This window comes from Aquarana catesbeiana, linkage group LG13 (genome assembly GCF_042186555.1).
Source record: "Aquarana catesbeiana isolate 2022-GZ linkage group LG13, ASM4218655v1, whole genome shotgun sequence".
In the NCBI taxonomy this organism is placed as follows: domain Eukaryota; kingdom Metazoa; phylum Chordata; class Amphibia; order Anura; family Ranidae; genus Aquarana; species Aquarana catesbeiana.
Genome location: NC_133336.1, coordinates 11,664,587 through 11,684,812, shown reverse-complemented (window position 1 = coordinate 11,684,812; position 20,226 = coordinate 11,664,587). Strand labels below are relative to the sequence as shown.

The following is a 20,226-nucleotide window of genomic DNA, read 5'->3' as shown; positions in this document are numbered from 1 at the left end:
AACTTATTTTATTAATTGAGAAAGGTTGTAAAGCTCTGTTTTTAATAATTAAAATCATACTTACCGATTTGTAATAAAGCCTTTAAAGAGCTCTAGAAATCAGCGAGTTCCTACTCTCTCTGCAAGCAAAGGTAGTGCCTATGTGAAGATAAGAGAGGTCTTCTACACAGGAGCTTGTAAACACTCCTCTGAAGAGCTGTCTACAATCTATAGTGTTTTCAAAGCCCTCAGCTGGTTTCAGATTGCATTCTTCAACCCTCCAACTCCAGTTTGGCGATGGTATTGCACCAGTAGCTTCCTTTAACTCTGGAGGAAAGCAAAGGTTGGAGTCGCTGCCATGCTGGGCAACCTTCCATTAAGCTGGCCAGCAGTTGGGGACCTTAGATTGTAGATTTAGGGACCTTAGATTGTAAGCTCCTTGAGGCAGGGACCGCTGTGAATGTACAATGTGTATATATACGTAAAGCGGCTGCGAACATTGACAGCGGCTATATAAGTACCATAAATAATAATAATAGATAGATCGAAATTCAGCAGGTCAGAAGAACCGGACGATATTCAATCTGTCTATGGGCAGGCTGGTTGTACCGAAGTCAATCAAGTTCAGTACACAAACCTGTCTGATTTTTATTTTTTTTATTTTGTGCTATAGCCGCCAGTCGTGATCATTGTATTCTGCCAGTAGAACACAATAGCCCCGTGGGGAGGGATTCTCCCATCAACAGACTGGGAGAATATCCTTTCGGGAAGCTCAGCCAGATCTTGGGAGGGTAACTTTCATGTGGGCTTGAGCCTTGACCTTACTCATAGCAGAAGGAGAAACATGGAAATGGAAAGGAAGCTCATTGTAAAGAGAAATATTTCCCATCTAGGCTTCAATACTTGAGGCACAACAACTCCAGATACAGGCGTAAAGTGATTTTAAAGGTTTAAAAGTTATCCTTACCTTTTCTGTTGCAGTTGGTTTTGCACAGATCACAACCCGGATCCTCCTCTTCTCGGGTCCCTCTTCGGTGCTCCTAGCCCCTCCCTCCTGGCGAGTGCCCCACAGCAATCGGCCTACTATGGGGGCACCCGAGCCGACTCACGGCTCCATATGTCCATTCAGACACGGAGCCCCAACCTGGCCCCGCTCTCCCTCCCTGATTGGCTAACTGACAGCCGCAGGAGCCAATGATGCAGCTGCTGTGTCTCAGCCAATCAGAAGGAGAGTCCAAGATGGCTAAGACACTCGTGGGCATCGCTGGAGAGAGATTGGGGCTCATGTAAGTATTAGGGGGGCTGCCAGCACACAAGTTTTTTTTATCTTAATGCACAGAATGCACCTTCTGCCTTACAACCATTTTAACTGCTTGGCCGACCAGCCGCGACAGTTTTACTGTGGCAGAATGGCACGGCTGGGCGAAATGACGTTACCTTACGCCGCTTCGCCTTTTGGCCACTAGGGGCGAGCGCCCGGAGCCGATGCGATGACCGCTGGGCACCTGTGATCGCTCATGACAGAGAGGGGAGAGAAGACAGATTGTGTGTTCATACAAAGTATGAACACCGATCTCTCTCTCCTCCTAGACAGTCCCATCCCCCCTACAGTTAGAACACACAGTCAGGGAACGCAGTTAACCCCTTGATCGCCCCCCTAGTGTTAACCCCTTCCCTGCCTGTGACAGTGATCGCCCCCTAGTGTTAACGTTTATACACTGATCGCTGTATAATTATCAATAGTCCCAAAAATGTGTCCAGTTGGTCCGCTGCAATATTGCAGTCCCGATAAAAATCTCAGATCGCCGCCATTACTAGTAAATAAAAAAAATATTAATAAAAATGCCATAAATCCCCAATTTTGTAGACGCTATAACTTTTGCGCAAACCAATCAATATACGCTTATTGCGATTTTTTTTTTTTTTTTTTTTTTTACCAAACATAGGTAGAAGAATACATGTCGGCCTAAACTGAGGAAAAAATGTGTTCTTTTTTTTTTTAAATGTGTGATATTTATTATAGCAAAAAAATAAAAGATGATGTGTTTTTTTTCAAAATTGTCACTCTTCTTTTGTTTATAGCGCAAAAAATAAAAACTGCAGAGGTGATCAAATACCACCAAAAGAAATCTCTATTTGTGGGAAAAAAAAGGACGTCAATTTTGTTTGGGTTCAGCGTCGCACGACTGTGCGATTGTCAGTTGAAGCAACGCAGTGCCGAATCGCAAAAAATGGCCTGGTCATCGAGCAGCCAAATCTTCCGGAGGTTAAGGGTGTACATAAGAACCTGGTCCCCTATGAACATATCAGTTTTGTAATTGGGATTTCATATCTATGTAAATATGTTTTTAGATCCTGCAGGGTGCAAAAAAAAATGCAGCACACCAGAAATTTTGGTCCTGCTGTATTTTTCTAAAGAAGTATTAATAACCATCCCCCCCCCCCCCAGCATTGGTGTCTGTATAAGTGAATGTGATAATGACACCCAGCATTGGTGTCAGTAGATACAATAATAGCCACCAGCACTGGGGGTTGCACTATTAATCTCCCTCTAGAAGGTGCATTCAATTCATTAAGATAAAAAAGCCTTCTGTGTGCAGCAGCCCCCCCTAATACCTACCTGGGGACCCTCTCTGTCCATGAATGTCTCAGCCACCCGAGACTCTCCTTCCTGATTGGCTGAGACACAGCAGCGCCACCATTGGCTCCTGCTGCTGTCAGTCAAAGTCATCTGGCCAATCAGGGGAGAGAGGGCGGGCCGGGGCTCCGCATCTGAATGGACACAGGGAGCTGTGACTCAGCTCGGTGCCCCCATAGCCAGCTGCTTGCTTTGGGGGGCACTGAACAGGAGGGGAGGGGCCAGGACTACAGAGGAGGGACCTGAGAGGAGGATCCGGGTAGAACGTGAAAAGACGTCTTTACAATAACTTTAATACTCCATCCCCGGGTTGGTGATCATGTTATCCGCCCTCTTGTTGATCACTTGCTCATAATGCACTCTTGCACCTCCCTTCTTTCCCCCAACTCAGGCTGAGGCTTGTATTGGGGCCGGAGATCTTTCCACCCACAGTACAGTCTCTTTTCATGCCAGGTGCTGGGACACAGATGGAGTTCCTGCTCCCAGCTGACAATATGGTGCCCTAGCCCGTGGGCCATTTGTTGGGCACAAGGCCTGTGATTCATACTGTGCCTGCATTTTGGGTTTTATGTATAAAATGTGTCCGTTTACATCCAGGCCATCTCAGTGGTTCTCAACCTCAGTCCTCAAGTACCCCCAACAGGCCATGTTTTCAGGTGCTTTAAATCAGAGTCAATGGCTTGGTATTTTGGAGAGATATTTTATCTAAGAGAAATTCCCAAAACATGGCCTGTTGGAGGTACTTGAGGACTGAGGTCGAGAACCACTGGACTATCTGATCTGTCACATTTAGGGCTGAAAAAATAGAAAGGGAAACAGTCCTTTCCAAATTATTATTTTTTTTGGACCCGGAGGTAGGCGGACTCTGGACTCCTTAGACCTACATGGAGCTTTCACTCAAGTCTGCATGAAAAACTAACAGGCGGACCTAATTGGAAAGCTTGGGTGAAAGGTTCTTAAAGGGCAGTGGTTTAGAGGTGGTAAAAATGTACCTAATGCACAGTCATAACACAGTCGGCACCCAACAACCAACCGGCCAAAGAGCACCCGCTGTGCTCAACATGATGATCCTAAGCACAGAGTCTGGGGACTGCACCTTCCAGAGTAGCCTGTGTGGTGTGCAGGGGACTGCTAGTACCGCCACCTCAGAGATCAGTCCCTCCCTCAGGCGGCACTTATTGAGGGAGAGGAGCCACTTCACAGTAGAATCCATCCGCCAGGGAAGGCATACGGTAGGATAGCCAGATATAATCTGTGCCGGGTGCATTGGTGCAGAGCAGCATGCGGCGCTGAATAATATGCCTGTGCCTGAAAATGGAGAAAAAGCCCCCCCCCCCCCTCTGCTCTCACCTTCTGGGCCCCTCTGACATGAGGGGGCCCAGGAAATGACTATGCACCCTGGTAATCAAGTGGGGTGTGGGTCAATAAAGCCTTTTTTTTTTCACTAGAAATTGAAACTGTAAAGCTGCCCCTGGCCTGGGCCTCATAAACTCAACAGGGGCAGCTTTACAGTTAATTTCTAGCAAAAAAAAAAAATGGCTGTACTGCCTTGCATACCATTATTGCCAAGCACTGGTGTTTACTGCCTCAATGGTGTCGTGGCTCTGTGAACTGGATGTCGTTTGTGATATGGAGAGAAGGATTTCTGAGGAAAATGGCAAATCGGATGCTTTTAATTTTTTTAAATTACCTGGACAGGGTGGTCTCACTTTAGATCACCAGATTTTACCTTGTGATATTGGGGGGGGGGTCCTTCTAACTGCCTTCATGATGTGGCTCAGAAGACTGTTTTGGCTCTACCCCCCCCCCCCCCCCCCCCCCTTTTGCTTTTACTATACTGTCTCTCCTTTTCCCTTCTATTTGTAAGCCCTTCTGATTACAAATAAGAGTTTTTACATATGCTTTCCAGTCTATCCCCACCTCCATCTCTTTGACAGGGTTTGATGTACATTCCTCATAATATATATATATATATATACAACCACACTTCTCATTTCCTGTTAACATTTTATGGATGTATCAAGATGAACTCTGCTTTTTGGCGCTTGTGCCTCACCATGCTAGGAAGGGTACTGCCTTTCCTCCAATCAGGTGTAAAATATCTGTGACGTCGATTTATATCTGTTGAAATGTTTTTTTTCTGTATTCTTTGAAAATCTAATAAAAGAGATTAAACAAATGTTGCCTCTACCCTGCTCTCATATTTTCTGCATATATCGCAATTGATATACCTTTTTTTTTGGTGCTGATAAGTGCCAAAAAAGTGTCTTCCTGTAGAGGGGCAACAGTGCTGAAGTCTTAGGCTAACCACACACATTACAATCTGATGGCAGATATACAGTATCTCCCCAAAAAAATAAATTCTGAAGTACTTTATAATTCATTCAACTAGTGTTTTTTTTCCTTTGTATTGAATTATTGAAAAAAAAAATATATATATATATATATACACAGTATCTCACAAAAGTAAGTACACCCCTCTTCTATCTTTTCATGTGACAACACTGAAGAAATGACACTTGTCTACAATGTAAAGTAGTGAGTGTACAGCTTGTATAACAGTGTAAATTTGCTGTCCCCTCAAAAATAACTCAACACACAGCCATTAATGTCTAAACCGCTGGCAACAAAAGTGAGGACACCCCTAAGTGAAAATGTCCAAATTGGGCCCAATTAGCCATTTTCCCTCCCCGGTGTCATGTGACTCGTTAGTGTTACAAGGTCTTGTAATAGAATGTATAAACAACTGACTCCATCTTAGATTCTCTTCCATTTTACATAAAGTATAAATGAACTTTTTGTGTGTGTGAGTTTCGCCATAGTCACCCTGTGAGATATTGTGGTTAAGCTGAATCTGTGTCAGCAAGTCATCAGCTATTTCTTGTTATCTAGTCAAGCAGTCTAACTCTTGATAAGAAAGTACTGAGTGTAAAGTTTGATTAACCCTTAGACGTGTATTTTTACTGGTGTATATATACTACTGTTGTATTCAATAAAGAGATCTTATAAACACACTCAACGCCTGTTTCCTGTGTCTCATTTGGTCTCTCATGAATCCGAGGGTCCTGGTGGTCTGCCTGCATAAACCAGGGTGGTCCTCAAGGTGTATAATTCCTTTCAGGTCTCAGGTGTGAATGGAGAGCAGGTGTGTTAAATTTGGTGTTATCACTCTCTCATTCTGGTCACTGGAAGTTCAACATGGCACCTCATGGCAAAGAACTCTCTGAGGATCTGAAAAAAAAAAGAATTGTTGCTCTAAATAAAGATGGCCTAGGCCAGGGATCCTCAAACTACGGCCCTCCAGCTGTGGAACTACACGTCCCATGAGGCATTGTAAAACACTGACATTCACAGACATGACTAGGCATGATGGGAATTGTAGTTCTTGAACAACTGGAGGGCCATAGTTTGAAGACCCTAGGCCTAGGCTATAAGAAGATTTCCGAGACCCTGAAACTAAGCTGCAGCACGGTGGCCAAGACCATACAGCGGTATAACAGGACAGGTTCCACTCAACAGTATAAAGGTAGGAATACCGCACTAACAGATAACAATAAGCAGCAGCATACAGTGCAATCACACCAATATTCAAAAATCTTGTAAAAAAGCTGCGCTAAAAATTGAAATTAAAGTCCATACAAATGACATCAAAGGAAAAAATAAGTCTTTCAAGAGCAAAAACACCACCACCGTGTACCTATAGACAATAGTGCTAATCCACCGTAGTAGTTGATTCAGCTTACCAGATGGCAAGCTTAAAAGGGCAGGTGGCTATAGCCCAGCCAAGGCCTTTCAGCTTGCTGCTGCTCCCGGTGTTTAAATGGCTGGGGGAAAATCTCCAAGTTCACTCACGGTGTCCACATATCCACATGTTGCAATGGAAACCCAGATAGTTTAGAGGAAAGAAAGACTGGCCATAGTGTGATATCCTCTAAATATTTATTTGTAAAACATGTAGTCACTTACATTAAAATTAGCAGAGTTGCGAATACGAAAGCCGGCCGGCATACAAAGCAAAACGGAGCCCGTTCTACTCCGAAAGCGTGGTGATGTCAGTGCGTACCCTCCCAGGCGCGTTTCGTCATCATCTGACGTTGTCAATGGGGAACCTTCCACTCAGAACAGGCCTCGCCATGGTCGACCAAAGAAGTTGAGGTCACGTGCTCAGCATCATATCCAGAGGTTGTCTTTGGGAAATAGACGTATGAGTGCTGGCAGCATTGCTGCAGAGGTTGAAGGGGTGGGGGGGGTCAGCCTGTTAGTGCTCAGACCATACGCCGCACACTGCATCAAATTGGTCTGCATGGCTGTCATCCCAGAAGGAAGCCTCTTCCAAAGATGATGCACAAGAAAGTCCGCAAACAGTTTGCTGAAGACAAGCAGACTAAGGACATGGATTACTGGAACCATGTCCTGTGGTCTGATGAGACCAAGATAAACTTATTTGGTTCAGATGGTGACAAGCGTGTGTGGGGGCAACCAGGTGAGGAGGACAAAGACAAGTGTGTCTTGTCTACAGTCAAGCATGGTGGTGTCATGGTCTATGGCTGCATGAGTGCTGCCGGCACTGGGGAGCTACAGCTCATTAAGGGAACCATGAATGCCAACATGTACTGTGACATACTTTTTTTCTCGAACAATAACTATTTATTGAGCACAGAAAGAAATTGTACTTACATGGTCCAGAGCAAAACAAGTACACAAGATCTGTAGATTTCAACATATATAAATTCAGTATATTATACAAAACATTCTGCAGAATGACAACCCACCTTCTCATACAATCAAATAAAACCTGATCCATCAACGTAAAGTACAACCGTACAATCAAACGTTCAGCTAGGCAGGGTAAATGTATTAACAAGCGCTAGAACAGTCGGTCATACACCAGATCTACTGGGGCTAGGCCAGGGATATCCAACCATGGGGCCCACAATTTATCAAATTTACCGCTTTTACCCCTGTGTTGATAAATGAGCTTCTCTAATCGAATAGTGTCACCCATTTGGGTAATCCATTCCTGCAACGTGTGGGGCTCCGTGGATTTCCAGTGTCTCAGAATCATTTTCTGGGCCTGGAAGAGAGCTCTTGCCACAGCCTGTTTAGGGATATCCTCTACTGGGAGTCTGTCTAGAATACCCAGCAGGCAGTGTTTAGGGTCAGCAGGGATCATAATCTGGAAGACCCTATTAAGAGTGTCTAAGACCCGTTTCCAATATAGATGGAGTTTTGGGCATCTCCATAAGAGGTGTATCAAATCTCTGTGATCTCTACTGCATCTGGTACAGGTGGAGTCAGAGCTCACCCCCATGTGAGCTAACCTGGCCGGTGTGTAGTGAACTCTCAGGAGGATATACAGTTGTGACAGGCGCTGAGCCACATTCAGAGAGCACTCAGGAACAGCCTGTAGCAGTTCCTCCCATTGCTCCTCTTCAAAGACCCCAACGTCCTGTTCCCACTGCGACACCGCATTATGAGGCGAGTCCCTATGGAAAAGGTTGAGGAGCATGGCATAGCTACAGGAGATAAATCCTTTATAAGTAGTGACCTTAAACACGTAGTTAAATAACAGAGGTAGAATCTAAGGACCATTGATCTCCTCCCCCCTGAGTACTGTGACATAATAAAGCAGAGCATGATCCCCTCCCTTCAGAGACTGGGCCGCAGGGCAGTATTCCAACATGATAACCACCCCAAACACACCTCCAAGATGACCACTGCCTTGATAAAGAAGCTGAGGGTAAAGGTGATGGACTGGCCAAGCATGTCTCCAGACCTAAACCCTATGGAGCATCTGTGGGGCATCCTCAAACGGAAGGTGGAGGAGCGCAAGGTCTCTAACATCCACCAGCTCTGTGATGTCGTCATGGAGGAGGGGAAGAGGACTCCAGTGACAACCTGTGAAGCTCTGGTGACCTCCATGCCCAAGAGGGTTAAGGCAGTGCTGGAAAATAATGTTGGCCACACAAAATATTGACACTTTGGGCCCAATTTGGACATTTTCTCTTAGGTGTGTACTGACTTTTGTTGCCAGCGTTTTAGACATTAATGGCTGTGTGTTGAGTTATTTTGAGGGGACAGCACATTTACACTGTTATACAAGCTGTACACTCACTACTTTACATTGTAGCAAAGTGTCATTTCTTCAGTGTTGTCACATGAAACGATAGAAGAAAATATTTACAAAAATGTGAGGGGTGTACTTACTTTTGTGAGATACAGTATATATATTGCGCTATAAACAAAAGAATATCGACAATTTTGAAAAAAAAAGCATTATTTTTTTACTTTTTTACTATAATAAATATCCCCCAAAAATATATAAAAAAAAAACATTTTTTTCCTCAGTTTAGGCCGATATGTATTCCTCTACATATTTTTGGTATTAAAAAATCGCAATAAGCGTATATTGATTGGTTTGCGCAAAAGTTATAGCGTCTACAAAATAGGGGATAGATTTATAGCATTTTTATTATTAATTTTATTAGTAATGGCGGCGATCTGCGATTTTTATCGGGACTACGACATTATGGCGGACACATCGGACGCTTTTGACACTATTTTGGGACCATTGTCATTTATACAGTGATCAGTGATATAAAAATGCATTGATTGTGGTGTAAATGACACTGGCAGTGAAGGGGGTTAACCACTAGGGGGCAGTGAAGGGGTTAAGTGTGTCCTAGGGAGTGATTCTAACTGTGAGGGGGCGTACCTGTACACCCCTTTGCCTGCCAGTGCCATTCTGCCGACCTAAATCGGCATGCGCTGGTTGGCAAGCAGTTAAAAAGACAACCTTTTTGTCCTTAGTTGACAGGAAGTAACAAGGAAATGGCATATCTGGCAGAATTAAAAGGTATAATCTGAAATTGCTGAACATGTTCTAGGCCCAAAGAAAAAAAAAGAAAACCAATGCAGTCACCACATCTAAAGACTGGTAAACCAGAATATATGACCCTTCTAGTTATAACTTACCCTGTTTCCCTGACATTAAGACCTAGCGTTACTGTCGGAGATGGCTGCAATATAAGCCCTACCCTCCAAATAAGCCCTAGTTAAAGTCCTTGTAGGTCTTATTTTCAGGGTAGGGCTTATTTTCGGGGAAACAGGTTAGGGCTTATTTGGGGGGTAGGGCTTATATTGCAGCCATCACTGACAATCACGCTAGGTCTTATTTTCGGGGAAACAGGGTAGGTAGGTTACACATATGGAGAGTACAGACAGATGTAAAATGCCTGTAAATCTCTGACATGAAATATGAACAAAGCACATACCTCTATAGTGTGTACTTGTCTCAGTCCAGAGCACAAAGTGTCAAGTCTCTCTGCTGCCTCCTTCATCTGCTATCTGCGTGAGTCACTTCTGACGAGTTTTCCTGAGACCAAGAGAAAAATGATGACAGGGGAGGGAGCTCCAGCACGCAGCCTGTGATTGACAGCCTCAGCTCTGTTCCTGTGCCCTGTGTGTGAAGGGGTCGGTGGGTGTCCCTTCCCTTAAATCAGCTCTCAGAACTCTCCTCACTGAGCTCTGCAGAGTGTAGCTTCAGCTCTCCACCCCCTGTTTTCTGAAAGCTCAGACAAGCTTTATAAATTCTGTACTTTGAACGGATGTAGAGAAGACTATAGATAGACAGGTACCACTTATGTAGGAAGATTTGTATCACCTGAGGCCAGGCACTTCACTGGGTTTATGGAAGGGTTTATAACCACTCTAACCACTTAAGGTCCACCCTATAGTAGTTTTACTGCTACGGGGGGGGCACCTCTGCGCCGGATCACTTATACCCTATATTCCCAAAAGTATTGGGACGCCTGCCTTTACACACACATGAACCTTAATGACATCCCAGTCTTAGTCCGTAGGGTTCAATATTGAGTTGGCTCCACCCTTTGTAGCTATAACAGCTTCAACTCTTCTGGGAAGGCCGTCCACAAGGTTTAGGAGAGTGTCTATGGGAATGTTTGACTATTCTTCCAGAAGAGCATTTGTGAGATCAGACACTGATGTTGGTTGAGAAGGCCTGGCTTGCAGTCTCCACTCTAATTCATCCAAAATCATGAAGGTGTTCTATCAGGTTGGAGGTCAGGACTCTCTGCAGGCCAGTCAAGTTCCTCCACCCCAAACTTGCTCATCCATGTCTTTATGGTCCTTGCTTTGTGCACTGGTGCGCAGTCATGTTAGAACAGGAAGGGGCCGTCCCCAAACTGTTCCCACAAAGTTGGGAGCATGAAATTATCCAAAATATCTTGGTATGCTGATGCCTTAAGAGTTCCCTTCACTGGAACTAAGGGGCCAACCCCTGAAAAACAACCCCCACACCAAAATTCCCCCCTCCACCAAATGATTTGGACCAGTGCACGGCTTTCTTTGGGGCTCCGACTAGCCAGCGGTTGTGCTGGCTAGTAGCTCGGGTCTCCTGGTGGGACGGTTCACCGCTGTGGTTGTTATTAGAGGGGAGCTGACTGTCTGCTTTAAAAAAAAATGTTACCGGGGTGATGCCGGCAGCTGCAAATCATCCCATGACAACCACTTTAAGTCAAATGATGTACCATGTATGTGATTTGGCTGCAAGTGGTTAACCTTCTCAGAGTTTAATGAATTAAATTGATGCTCATTCGTAAAGTATGAACTGGTAAATATGCCAGACCCTCTGCCATGGTGGTTACTACAGTTCTGAACCTGTAAGTGCTCATATCTGAGTGCTTCCAGGTTCATTCAGTCTAGAAGAGATCTATGAGTCCTTTGCTTAAAGACAATGAAGACAACACAGAGTCATGTGAGATATATTTTTATTTAGGTGAACACTACACCGTGCTGTGTGGAGGATTCTAAGGAGCTCCTGGCATATGGAGTTGTTGTTGGGACGATCCTCGATCTACGGGAACTGTGCTGACACTTTAAAGCCATACTGTAAATGCAAAGAGATGATAAAGGTCTGTATTAAAGGCTAATCATTTATGAAAATACAAATAATAAAGCCAAAGCTACTGTTAAAGTCACATCTACCCTATAACAGTAATTCTCCTGAAGTATTCCATGGCTGTGGGGTGGATTTACTAAACGCAAATAGACAGCACACTCTGCAAGTGCAGTTGCTCCAGAACTTGGTAAATGAGGGGGAGCTCTGCTGACTTCCATCATCCAATCATGTTCATGCAAAACTGCTCCTTTAATTTTTTTATTTACCTTGCATGTGATTGAGTATTCTTTGCAAAGTGAGGCTTTACCTCATTTACTAAGCTTTGGAGCAACTGCACTTGCAGAGTGCACAGTCTATTTGTCTTTAGTAAATCAACCCCATAGTCTGCCAGGTTTTTATTGCTGTGCCTGCACTGGGTAGATTTCCCATGATTTCCTCTCCCTGTAGAACTTTCCACTCACCTATTGTCCTCTCCAGGTAACTTTCTGCCCTCCATAGAGATTTCCTCCTACTTCTTGTCCTCCTGCAGACACTTCCCAAAACTGCATGTCCTCACTAGGTAGATTTCTCATTACTCCCCTCCATCCAGAGATTCACACTCATCTCCTGTCTTCACTGGTTAGTCTTATTGTTGTGATTGGGAAGATTCCCCTTTCACTTCCTGCCCCCCCCCCAAGAGATGTGCCCTCTCTTCCTATTTTTAGTGGTTAGATTTGCTCACGCTTCCTGTCCCCTCTGTAGATATTACCATCACCTTCTAACCTCTATAATTCCCCTCCTCTCACTTCCTGTCCTCACTGGTTATAGCTCCCCTCCTCTCACTTCCTGTCCTTGCTGGTTATATCTCCCCTCCTCTCACTTCCTGTCCTTGCTGGTTATATCTCCCCTCCTCTCACTTCCTGTCCTCACTGGTTATAGCTCCCCTCCTCTCACTTCCTCTCCTCACTGGTTATATCTCCCCTCCTCTCACTTCCTGTTCTCCCTGGTTACAGCTCCCCTCCTCTCACTTCCTGTCCTCACTGGTTATATCTCCCCTCCTCTCACTTCCTGTCCTCCCTGGTTACAGCTCCCCTCCTCTCACTTCCTGTCCTCACTGGTTATATCTCCCCTCCTCTCACTTCCTGTCCTCCCTGGTTACAGCTCCCCTCCTCTCACTTCCTGTCCTCGCTGGTTATAGCTCCCCTCCTCTCACTTCCTGTCCTCGCTGGTTATAGCTCCCCTCCTCTCACTTCCTGTCCTCGCTGGTTATAGCTCCCCTCCTCTCACTTCCGGTCCTCGCTGGTTATATCTCCCCTCCTCTGACTTCCTGTCCTCGCTGGTTATAGCTCCCCTCCTCTCACTTCCTGTCCTCGCTGGTTATAGCTCCCCTCCTCTCACTTCCTGTCCTCGCTGGTTATATCTCCCCTCCTCTCACTTCCTGTCTTTGCTGGTTATAGCTCCCCTCCTCTCACTTCCTGTCTTCACTGGTTATAGCTCCCCTCCTCTCACTTCCTGTCCTCGCTGGTTATAGCTCCCCTCCTCTCACTTCCGGTCCTCGCTGGTTATAGCTGCCCTCCTCTCACTTCCTTTCCTCACTGGTTATAGCTCCCCTCCTCTCACTTCCTGTCCTCGCTGGTTATAGCTCCCCTCCTCTCACTTCCTGTCCTCGCTGGTTATAGCTCCCCTCCTCTCACTTCCTGTCCTCGCTGGTTATAGCTCCCCTCCTCTCACTTCCTGTGCTCACTGGTTATATCTTCCTGTGACAGACCTAGCCAGGACAGAGGCTTTTGGAGGGGACTGAATGCTAGCCTCTTGCCTACCGATTATGGGCCCTGGCATTTGGGGGAACGGTGCTTTTTGTGAGCTGTATGCCTGGGGACCCTTGAGGTGGCGTTACTTTAGATTCAGGTCAATGTCCCCCAAGACACACAGACTCTGGGAACCCTGTATATGCCATATTACAAATAGTGACTGATTCATACTGTTGGGACACATACTGTTAGATGCTAATGTCATCAACTCCAGCCACCTGTCTGTTGTCTTCTAAAATGTAAATGAGTCTAGTGTGGCTTCTCTTTCAGCCATTGTTGTCTGGGCTAATTAACCCTGCAATTGTATGAAGGAGTTCTGTGTTGAGATGTATGATAATGTGTATTGTATAGTCGGTGAGCTAGGAGAAGTCTGTCCTAAAGGTCATGTCTCTGAGTCACCTAGGCTGTCTAAAGGATTAGATAATTAGCTCATGTTATTAGGTTTCTGGTGAGAGGTTGTATTTTCATCCTGCTGTATATATTTGTGTGAGATCTCACAATAAAGATTCATCCCTGTCTTGAACCTCAACACAGAGCCTCGTCTCATACTTGGGGGGAGAATTATTCGTATGGGTTTCTTGTTCGGCTGATTGGAGTGTTCGTGGCTGCCTTTATGTTCGAGTATGGAATGTCCTAAACTACTTTAACCCCTTTCATACTTGAGGTGTCGTTACACTCCCCTCCCCTCACTTCCTGTCCTCACTGGTTATAGCTCCCCTCCTCTCACTTCCTGTCCTCACTGGTTATATTTCCCCTCCTCTCACTTCCTGTCCTCACTGGTTATATTTCCCCTCCTCTCACTTCCTGTTCTCACTGTGTAGGTTTCCCCTCATTTCCTGTCTACTGGTAGATATTTCCTTTACCTTCATATCCTTGTTGGGAGGAATTTGCCCCCCTCCCCGCAGAGATTTACCCTCATGTTGTTCTCAATGGTTCGGTTTACCCTCACTTCCTATTCTTAGTGCTTAGATTTACACACACTTCACACATTTACGTCCCCTCTGTAGATATTACCCTCACTTCCTGTCCTCGCTGGTTATAGCTCCCCTCCTCTCACTTCCTGTCCTCACTGGTTAGATTTACTCACACATTTTGTCCTCATTGGGTAGATTCCCCTTCACTTCCTTCCAGACCCTTCTAGAGATTTGCCCTCACTTCCCATCCAGAGTGGTGAGATTAGTTTGCCGAAACTCATTAGCCCCTTGTACTCTTTTTACATGTACCTATAAATACTTCATATGGATTTGGTGTTGCCGACTTTCTTACTGGAATTTACTCTACTTTTCGTCCTCGGTGGGTAGATTCCTCTTCACTTCCTGCGACCCCCCCCTCTCTAGGTTAGGTTTAAACTCACTTCCTGTCCTCACTGGTTAGATATACCCTTACTTCCTGTCCCCTTGTAGTGATTTACCTTCACTTTCTGTCCTTTCTGGGGCAATTACCCTTTACCTCCTGCCCTTCCCTCTTCATAGAGCTTTTCTCTCACTTCCTGCTCTCACAGGGTAGCTTTGACTTCACTACCTGTCCCCCTATAGAGACTTCTACCCTCACTTCCTGTTCTCACTGTATTCCCCTCATTTCCTGTCTCCTGGTAGAGATTTATTTTACCTTCCTATCCTTATTGGGTAGATTTGCCCTTTACCCCCCCACAGGGATTTACCCTCATGTTCTCAATGGTAGGTATACCATCACTTCCTGTCCTCACTGGTTAGATTTACCCTCACTTCCTGTTCTCGATGCATAGATTTTCCCATACTTACTCTCCTCACTAGTGAGCTTTCTTATCCCTTTTTTGGAGATTTCCACTTGCTTAATATACCCGCTGGAGACTTCCTCTTCCCCGCTGGGAAGATTTTCCGTCACATTGCCATTAACTTCACCTGCCCACTTGGGAATCTCCCACATCCTGTCCCCACTTAGAAGATTTACGCTTGCTTCATGTCCCCACTGGAGACATTTTCCCTCAAATCATCCCCCAGCCCCCCAACTGGGGAGATTTCACTTCACACCCAGTCACCCCTAGATACATTTTTACTCACTTCCTGCCCCTGTTACTGAGATTTACCTTCACTTCCTGTACTTACTGGGGGCAGCAAAATCAAAGATGGTGCAAGATGTCCCTCTGTACAGCAAACGTGTGATGGTAAAAATCAGGAGTTCTGGTTCTCCACCTCCTGGAGGGCTTCCTCCAATTGGTGATCCCTGGGATCTACTGAGGTTTATGGGGCAAAATACCCGCTTTCTGTGATATCAGTGCCATCCTAATAGAGAAGTACATGGCTTCTTTCTAGAGGCAGTGAGGTCATAGAGTGTGAATGGGAGGGACCTCCCGTGCTGGTAAGTGGCCCTTTGGGCGGTTTATAGATTACCAATAGGCCGGGCAAAGCAAAATGATCAGAACAGCAGATTTCCCATTGTTTTGTTATCTCTACAAACCAATTATCTTAACTTGTGTCTTCACAAGAAAATGTAAATGTTACCATAGATCTGTAAACATTCCCATGAACTGTAGGAAGTATATCCATTAACAGGTAAGCCCCCGTATAAACTGTGACTCTGGTAACGTTCACGCGTACGTCCCTGCAAATATGAAATGCATTATCTATGAGATTATGTATTCTATATTTTTTTCAAGTGTAATGCATTTTATTAAATAAAAATAATTAAATAAAACATTAACAATACAATACATATAACCAAGGGCCGGCGCTCCCGCTAGGCAAACTAGGCAGCCGCCTAGGGCGCACTGCTGCATAAGGGGCGCAGCCACGGCCGCTGACTTCCCCCACTAGCACTGGCCGGGGAACACGCTGGCCAGGGGCTGAAGAATGCCACCCCACACAGGGCTGGTGCGCTGACTGAGTCTCTAGAGGAAGCAACAGCCATGGAGGACAGCCGTAGCTCAACCTGTGAAGAGGGAGACAGCTGGGGAGCCGGACGAGGCGGGCACGAGGACAGCTGGGGAGCCAGGCGAGGCAGGCAGGAGCACAGCTGGGGAGCCAGACAAGGTGGGCACGAGGACAGCTGGGGAGCTGGATGAGGCGGGCACAGCTGAGGAGGTGGAGGAGGACGGGGGGGCGAGGACAGCTGGGGAGGCAGACAAGGCGGGCACAGCTGGGGAGGCGGAGGACAGTTGGGAGACTGATGAAGCGGGCACGAGGACAGCTGGGGACTTGGACAAGGCGGGCACAGCTGGGGAGGGGACACTGGGGAGCCAGAAGAGGCGGGCACCATCAGGTCTCCAGACGTAGGTGAAATTATTCTGCCCCAGTGAATCTTCTCTGACCCTGTTCCCTTTTGTAGTCACCTGCGCCCTAGGCAAGACTAGCACCACCCCCCTTGCCGGGGGTGGTCAGCAGTAGCTCAGTCTGTGAGGAGGGCGACAGCTGGGGAGCCAGACGAGGCAGGCACAGCTGGGGAGGAGGAGGAGAACAGTGGGGAGGGGACATTGGGAAGCCGGACGAGGCAGGTACAAGGACAGCTGGGGAGCCAGGAGAGGCAGGCACAGCTGGGGAGGTGGAGGAGGACAGTGGGGAGGTGACACTGGGGAGCCGGACGAGGCAGGCATGAGGACAGCTGGGGAGCCGGACAAGGCGGGCACGAGGACAGCTGGGGAAGCGGATGAGGCGGGCATGAGGACAGCTGGGGAGCCAGGTGAGGCAGGCACAGTTGGAGAGGCAGAGGAGGACACTGGGGAGGGAACACTGGGGAGCCGAAAGGGGCGAGCACCAATAGGTTTCTGGAGGTAGGCGAAATTATCCTGCCCGGTGAGTCTGCTCTGACACTGTTCCTAGTAGTTGTCACCCATGCCCTAGGCAAGGCTAGTGCCACAATCCCCCCCAACCCCCCCGTAGGCGGCATTGGTAGGGGGGTTTAAGTCTTGCCTAGGGCGCAAAACAGTCAAGCAGCGGCCCTGCATATAACCCAACCACAAGCCTAGGCATCTTGTCGTGATCTCTGTTAAATGGGTAAGAGGTTAAATTGTTGGAGTATACTCTTCAACAGGGTCACATGATTAAATAGGACATGTGAGCACAATTTAAATTCTTTGTGTACCCATTTCAACAAGATGATTCACATAACCTTATGGTGGCTTTTCAGCTTGAATAAAGAAAGTCATTTTGTATGTTTTTTGCATTCCGTCGGATCTTCGGCCTTGTTACCTGGTCCATCCCAAGTGCCTGCATGATCTGTATACATCTACATGGAATCCAACTTACAGTCAAGGATGGTTTCTCTCACCTTATGGTTATCTCTTATGGTTTTTGAGCCCCCCCCCCCCGGAAATGCATTGGATTTTATTGCAGAATAAAAATATTTGATGGACTGTACAAACAACCACAGTTGTTGGTGAGCAGCCTCCGAGACCGAATATCACATTTAATGTTACACAGAGCTTTTTTATTTCAGAGAATAGGTGAACGAACTCGCACCTAAACCAGACCAAAATATGCACAGGACCCTGTTTGAAACCGCACCGTGGCCGCCCCGGACATGTGTGAACCAGCTCCATTGAGAGCCAGTCCCATTCACAGTTTGTGTAAATTGTATGCGGTTATGTGATCCCGGCCTTATACTACAAAAAGCTGGCCCATTCCAGTGAACCACCACAAAAACCGGTGGCTGAGCAAAAGAATGCTGGTAGGGTTTAGTCCAGGTTAGCATTAGTCCCACCATTAGAATTTTGCAGAAGACAAAGGCTTAGGTGTAATCCACATTAGTTGTCAGGAAGGGTCCATTGGGTCCATTTTGGTAACAGGAGGGCAGGATTGCAGGGAAGGTCGTAGGGTATTTCTGAAGACAACACAACAAGCTCCTTAGATAATACTAAACCTTAAATAGGCTCTCTGGTGCCAACACAAGCTCATGCACATGGGCTGATGTATTGCCCTGTAGACAGTCACTTTTTGGCTCACGTCTGCATACACATGTATCTGTACATACAGAATGCTTGCTCAGTGCCAGTATTGGCTTTTGAGATGGTTACGGTGTGGTCTTCAGCTATACATTGCAATTCATAACCTTTGACTTGACCTGCAATTCTGCTCTCGTGTTACTGATCCAGCTTGCTTACTGACTTGTTTTGGATTTTCCACTTGGACCTCTGCTCTACTGACACCAGCCTGTGACACTGACTAAGCATCTGCCTGCTGATAGTACACCACTGGTGATTGTTACTGATCATGTCTGTTGAGTGATGCATTTGTTTAGAAAATCAACAGATACACTCTTTACCTACAGTGGGGACGGAAAGTATTCAGACCCCCTTAAATTTTTCACTCTTTGTTATATTGCAGCCATTTGCTAAAATCATTTAAGTTATTTTTTTTCCTCATTAATGTACACACAGCACCCCATATTGACAAAAAAACACAGAATTGTTGACATTTTTGCAGATTTATTAAAAAAGAAAAACTGAAATATCACATGGTCCTAAGTATTCAGACCCTTTGCCGTGACACTCATATATATAACTCAGGTGCTGTCCATTTCTTCTGATCATCCTTGAGATGGTTCTACACCTTCATTTGAGTCCAGCCGTGTTTGATTATACTGATTGGACCTGATTAGGAAAGCCACACACCTGTCTATATAAGACCTTACAGCTCACAGTGCATGTCAGAGCAAATGAGAATCATGAGGTCAAAGGAACTGCCTGAAGAGCTCAGAGACAGAATTGTGGCAAGGCACAGATCTGGCCAAGGTTACAAAAAAATTTCTGCTGCACTTAAGGTTCCTAAGAGCACAGTGGCCTCCATAATCCTGAAATGGAAGACGTTTGTTTTTCTGTCAATATGGGGTGCTGTGTGTACATTAATGAGGGAAAAAAATGAACTTAAATTATTTTAGCAAATGGCTGCAATATAGCAAAGAGTGAAAAATTTAAGGGGGTCTGAATACTTTCCCTCCCCACTGTATAACACCAATCAGATCACAGTCTTATAGGTCTTCTTCCAGAGCAGGGATGGAAATAGGATGGGTGAAATATAAATGAAATGTATGTCTTACTTGAGAGTCATAGACTTCCTCAGAGCCTCTATGGTTTGTGGGGTGAGTTGATCACCCACTTTCATTTCTCTTCCTGGATCAGGTATAGCGATAATAATAGACACATAGGGAGTGTACGGTATTTCTATGGCAGTGACCCCCATGGTTTTATTCACCACCATCTTGTACTGTCCTTCCAACTTCTTTGTCCAGCCAGTTCCACCTGCAGATGGAACTTTCAAGGCATCTGAAGGGAGAAGGTAATTAAAGGAGTAATGCTTAATGAATACAATAGTGTACTGCAAATATTCTATACAGACTTATTCACTAACGTTATATCCATAATTCCTTCCTTCTTTCTCAAGAAGGGATTCTTCCTTCCTTATGTTCTTCCTCACATTCTTCCTCCTTCTTCTCCTCTTCCCTTACTTTCTGTTTCCTCTACCTTCCTACCTACCATCTTCCCCTATGTTCTTTCTTCCTTCATCAGGTTCTTCCTCCTTCTCTTCTTCCCCTACTTTCTGTTTCTTCTACCATCCTACCTACCGTCTTCCCCTATATTCTTCCGTCCTTCCTCATGTTCTTCCTCCCTCTTCTCTTCTTCCCTTACTTTCTGTTTCTTCTACCTTCCTACCTACCATTTTCCCTTATATCCCTCCTTTCTTCCTCATGTTCTTCCTCCTTCTCTTCTTCCTTTACTATCTCTGTTTCTTCTACCTTTCTACCCACTGTCTTCCCCTATATTCTTCCTTCCTACCTTCCCTTATTCCTTTCTTCCTTCCTTCCTTTCTTCCGTCCCCCCCTCTCCATGCTGGTTGCTGCGACCTGCACTATTCTACACTAGGCATCAGTAGCATTCCACCTGAGGAAAGTGGTAAAAAGATCTGTGCCCATAGGGTAATCTCAGTGGT

At 45.8% G+C, this 20,226-nt stretch overlaps 1 protein-coding gene across 1 annotated transcript in view; it reads right to left on the bottom strand.

The window, feature by feature from the left end:
* Positions 1-11,389: 11,389 nt before the first annotated feature.
* Positions 11,390-20,226, bottom strand: part of LOC141117219 (serine protease inhibitor A3K-like) — a 31,701-nt gene continuing 22,864 nt past the window's right edge. The window contains exons 3-5 of the mRNA XM_073609942.1: positions 19,337-19,562; positions 15,808-15,907; positions 11,390-11,525 (exon numbers count right to left, since the gene is read on the bottom strand). Coding sequence (XP_073466043.1) covers positions 11,493-11,525; positions 15,808-15,907; positions 19,337-19,562 — 359 coding nt within the window. The 3' untranslated portion in view covers positions 11,390-11,492. The remainder of the gene's footprint in view (positions 11,526-15,807; positions 15,908-19,336; positions 19,563-20,226) is intronic.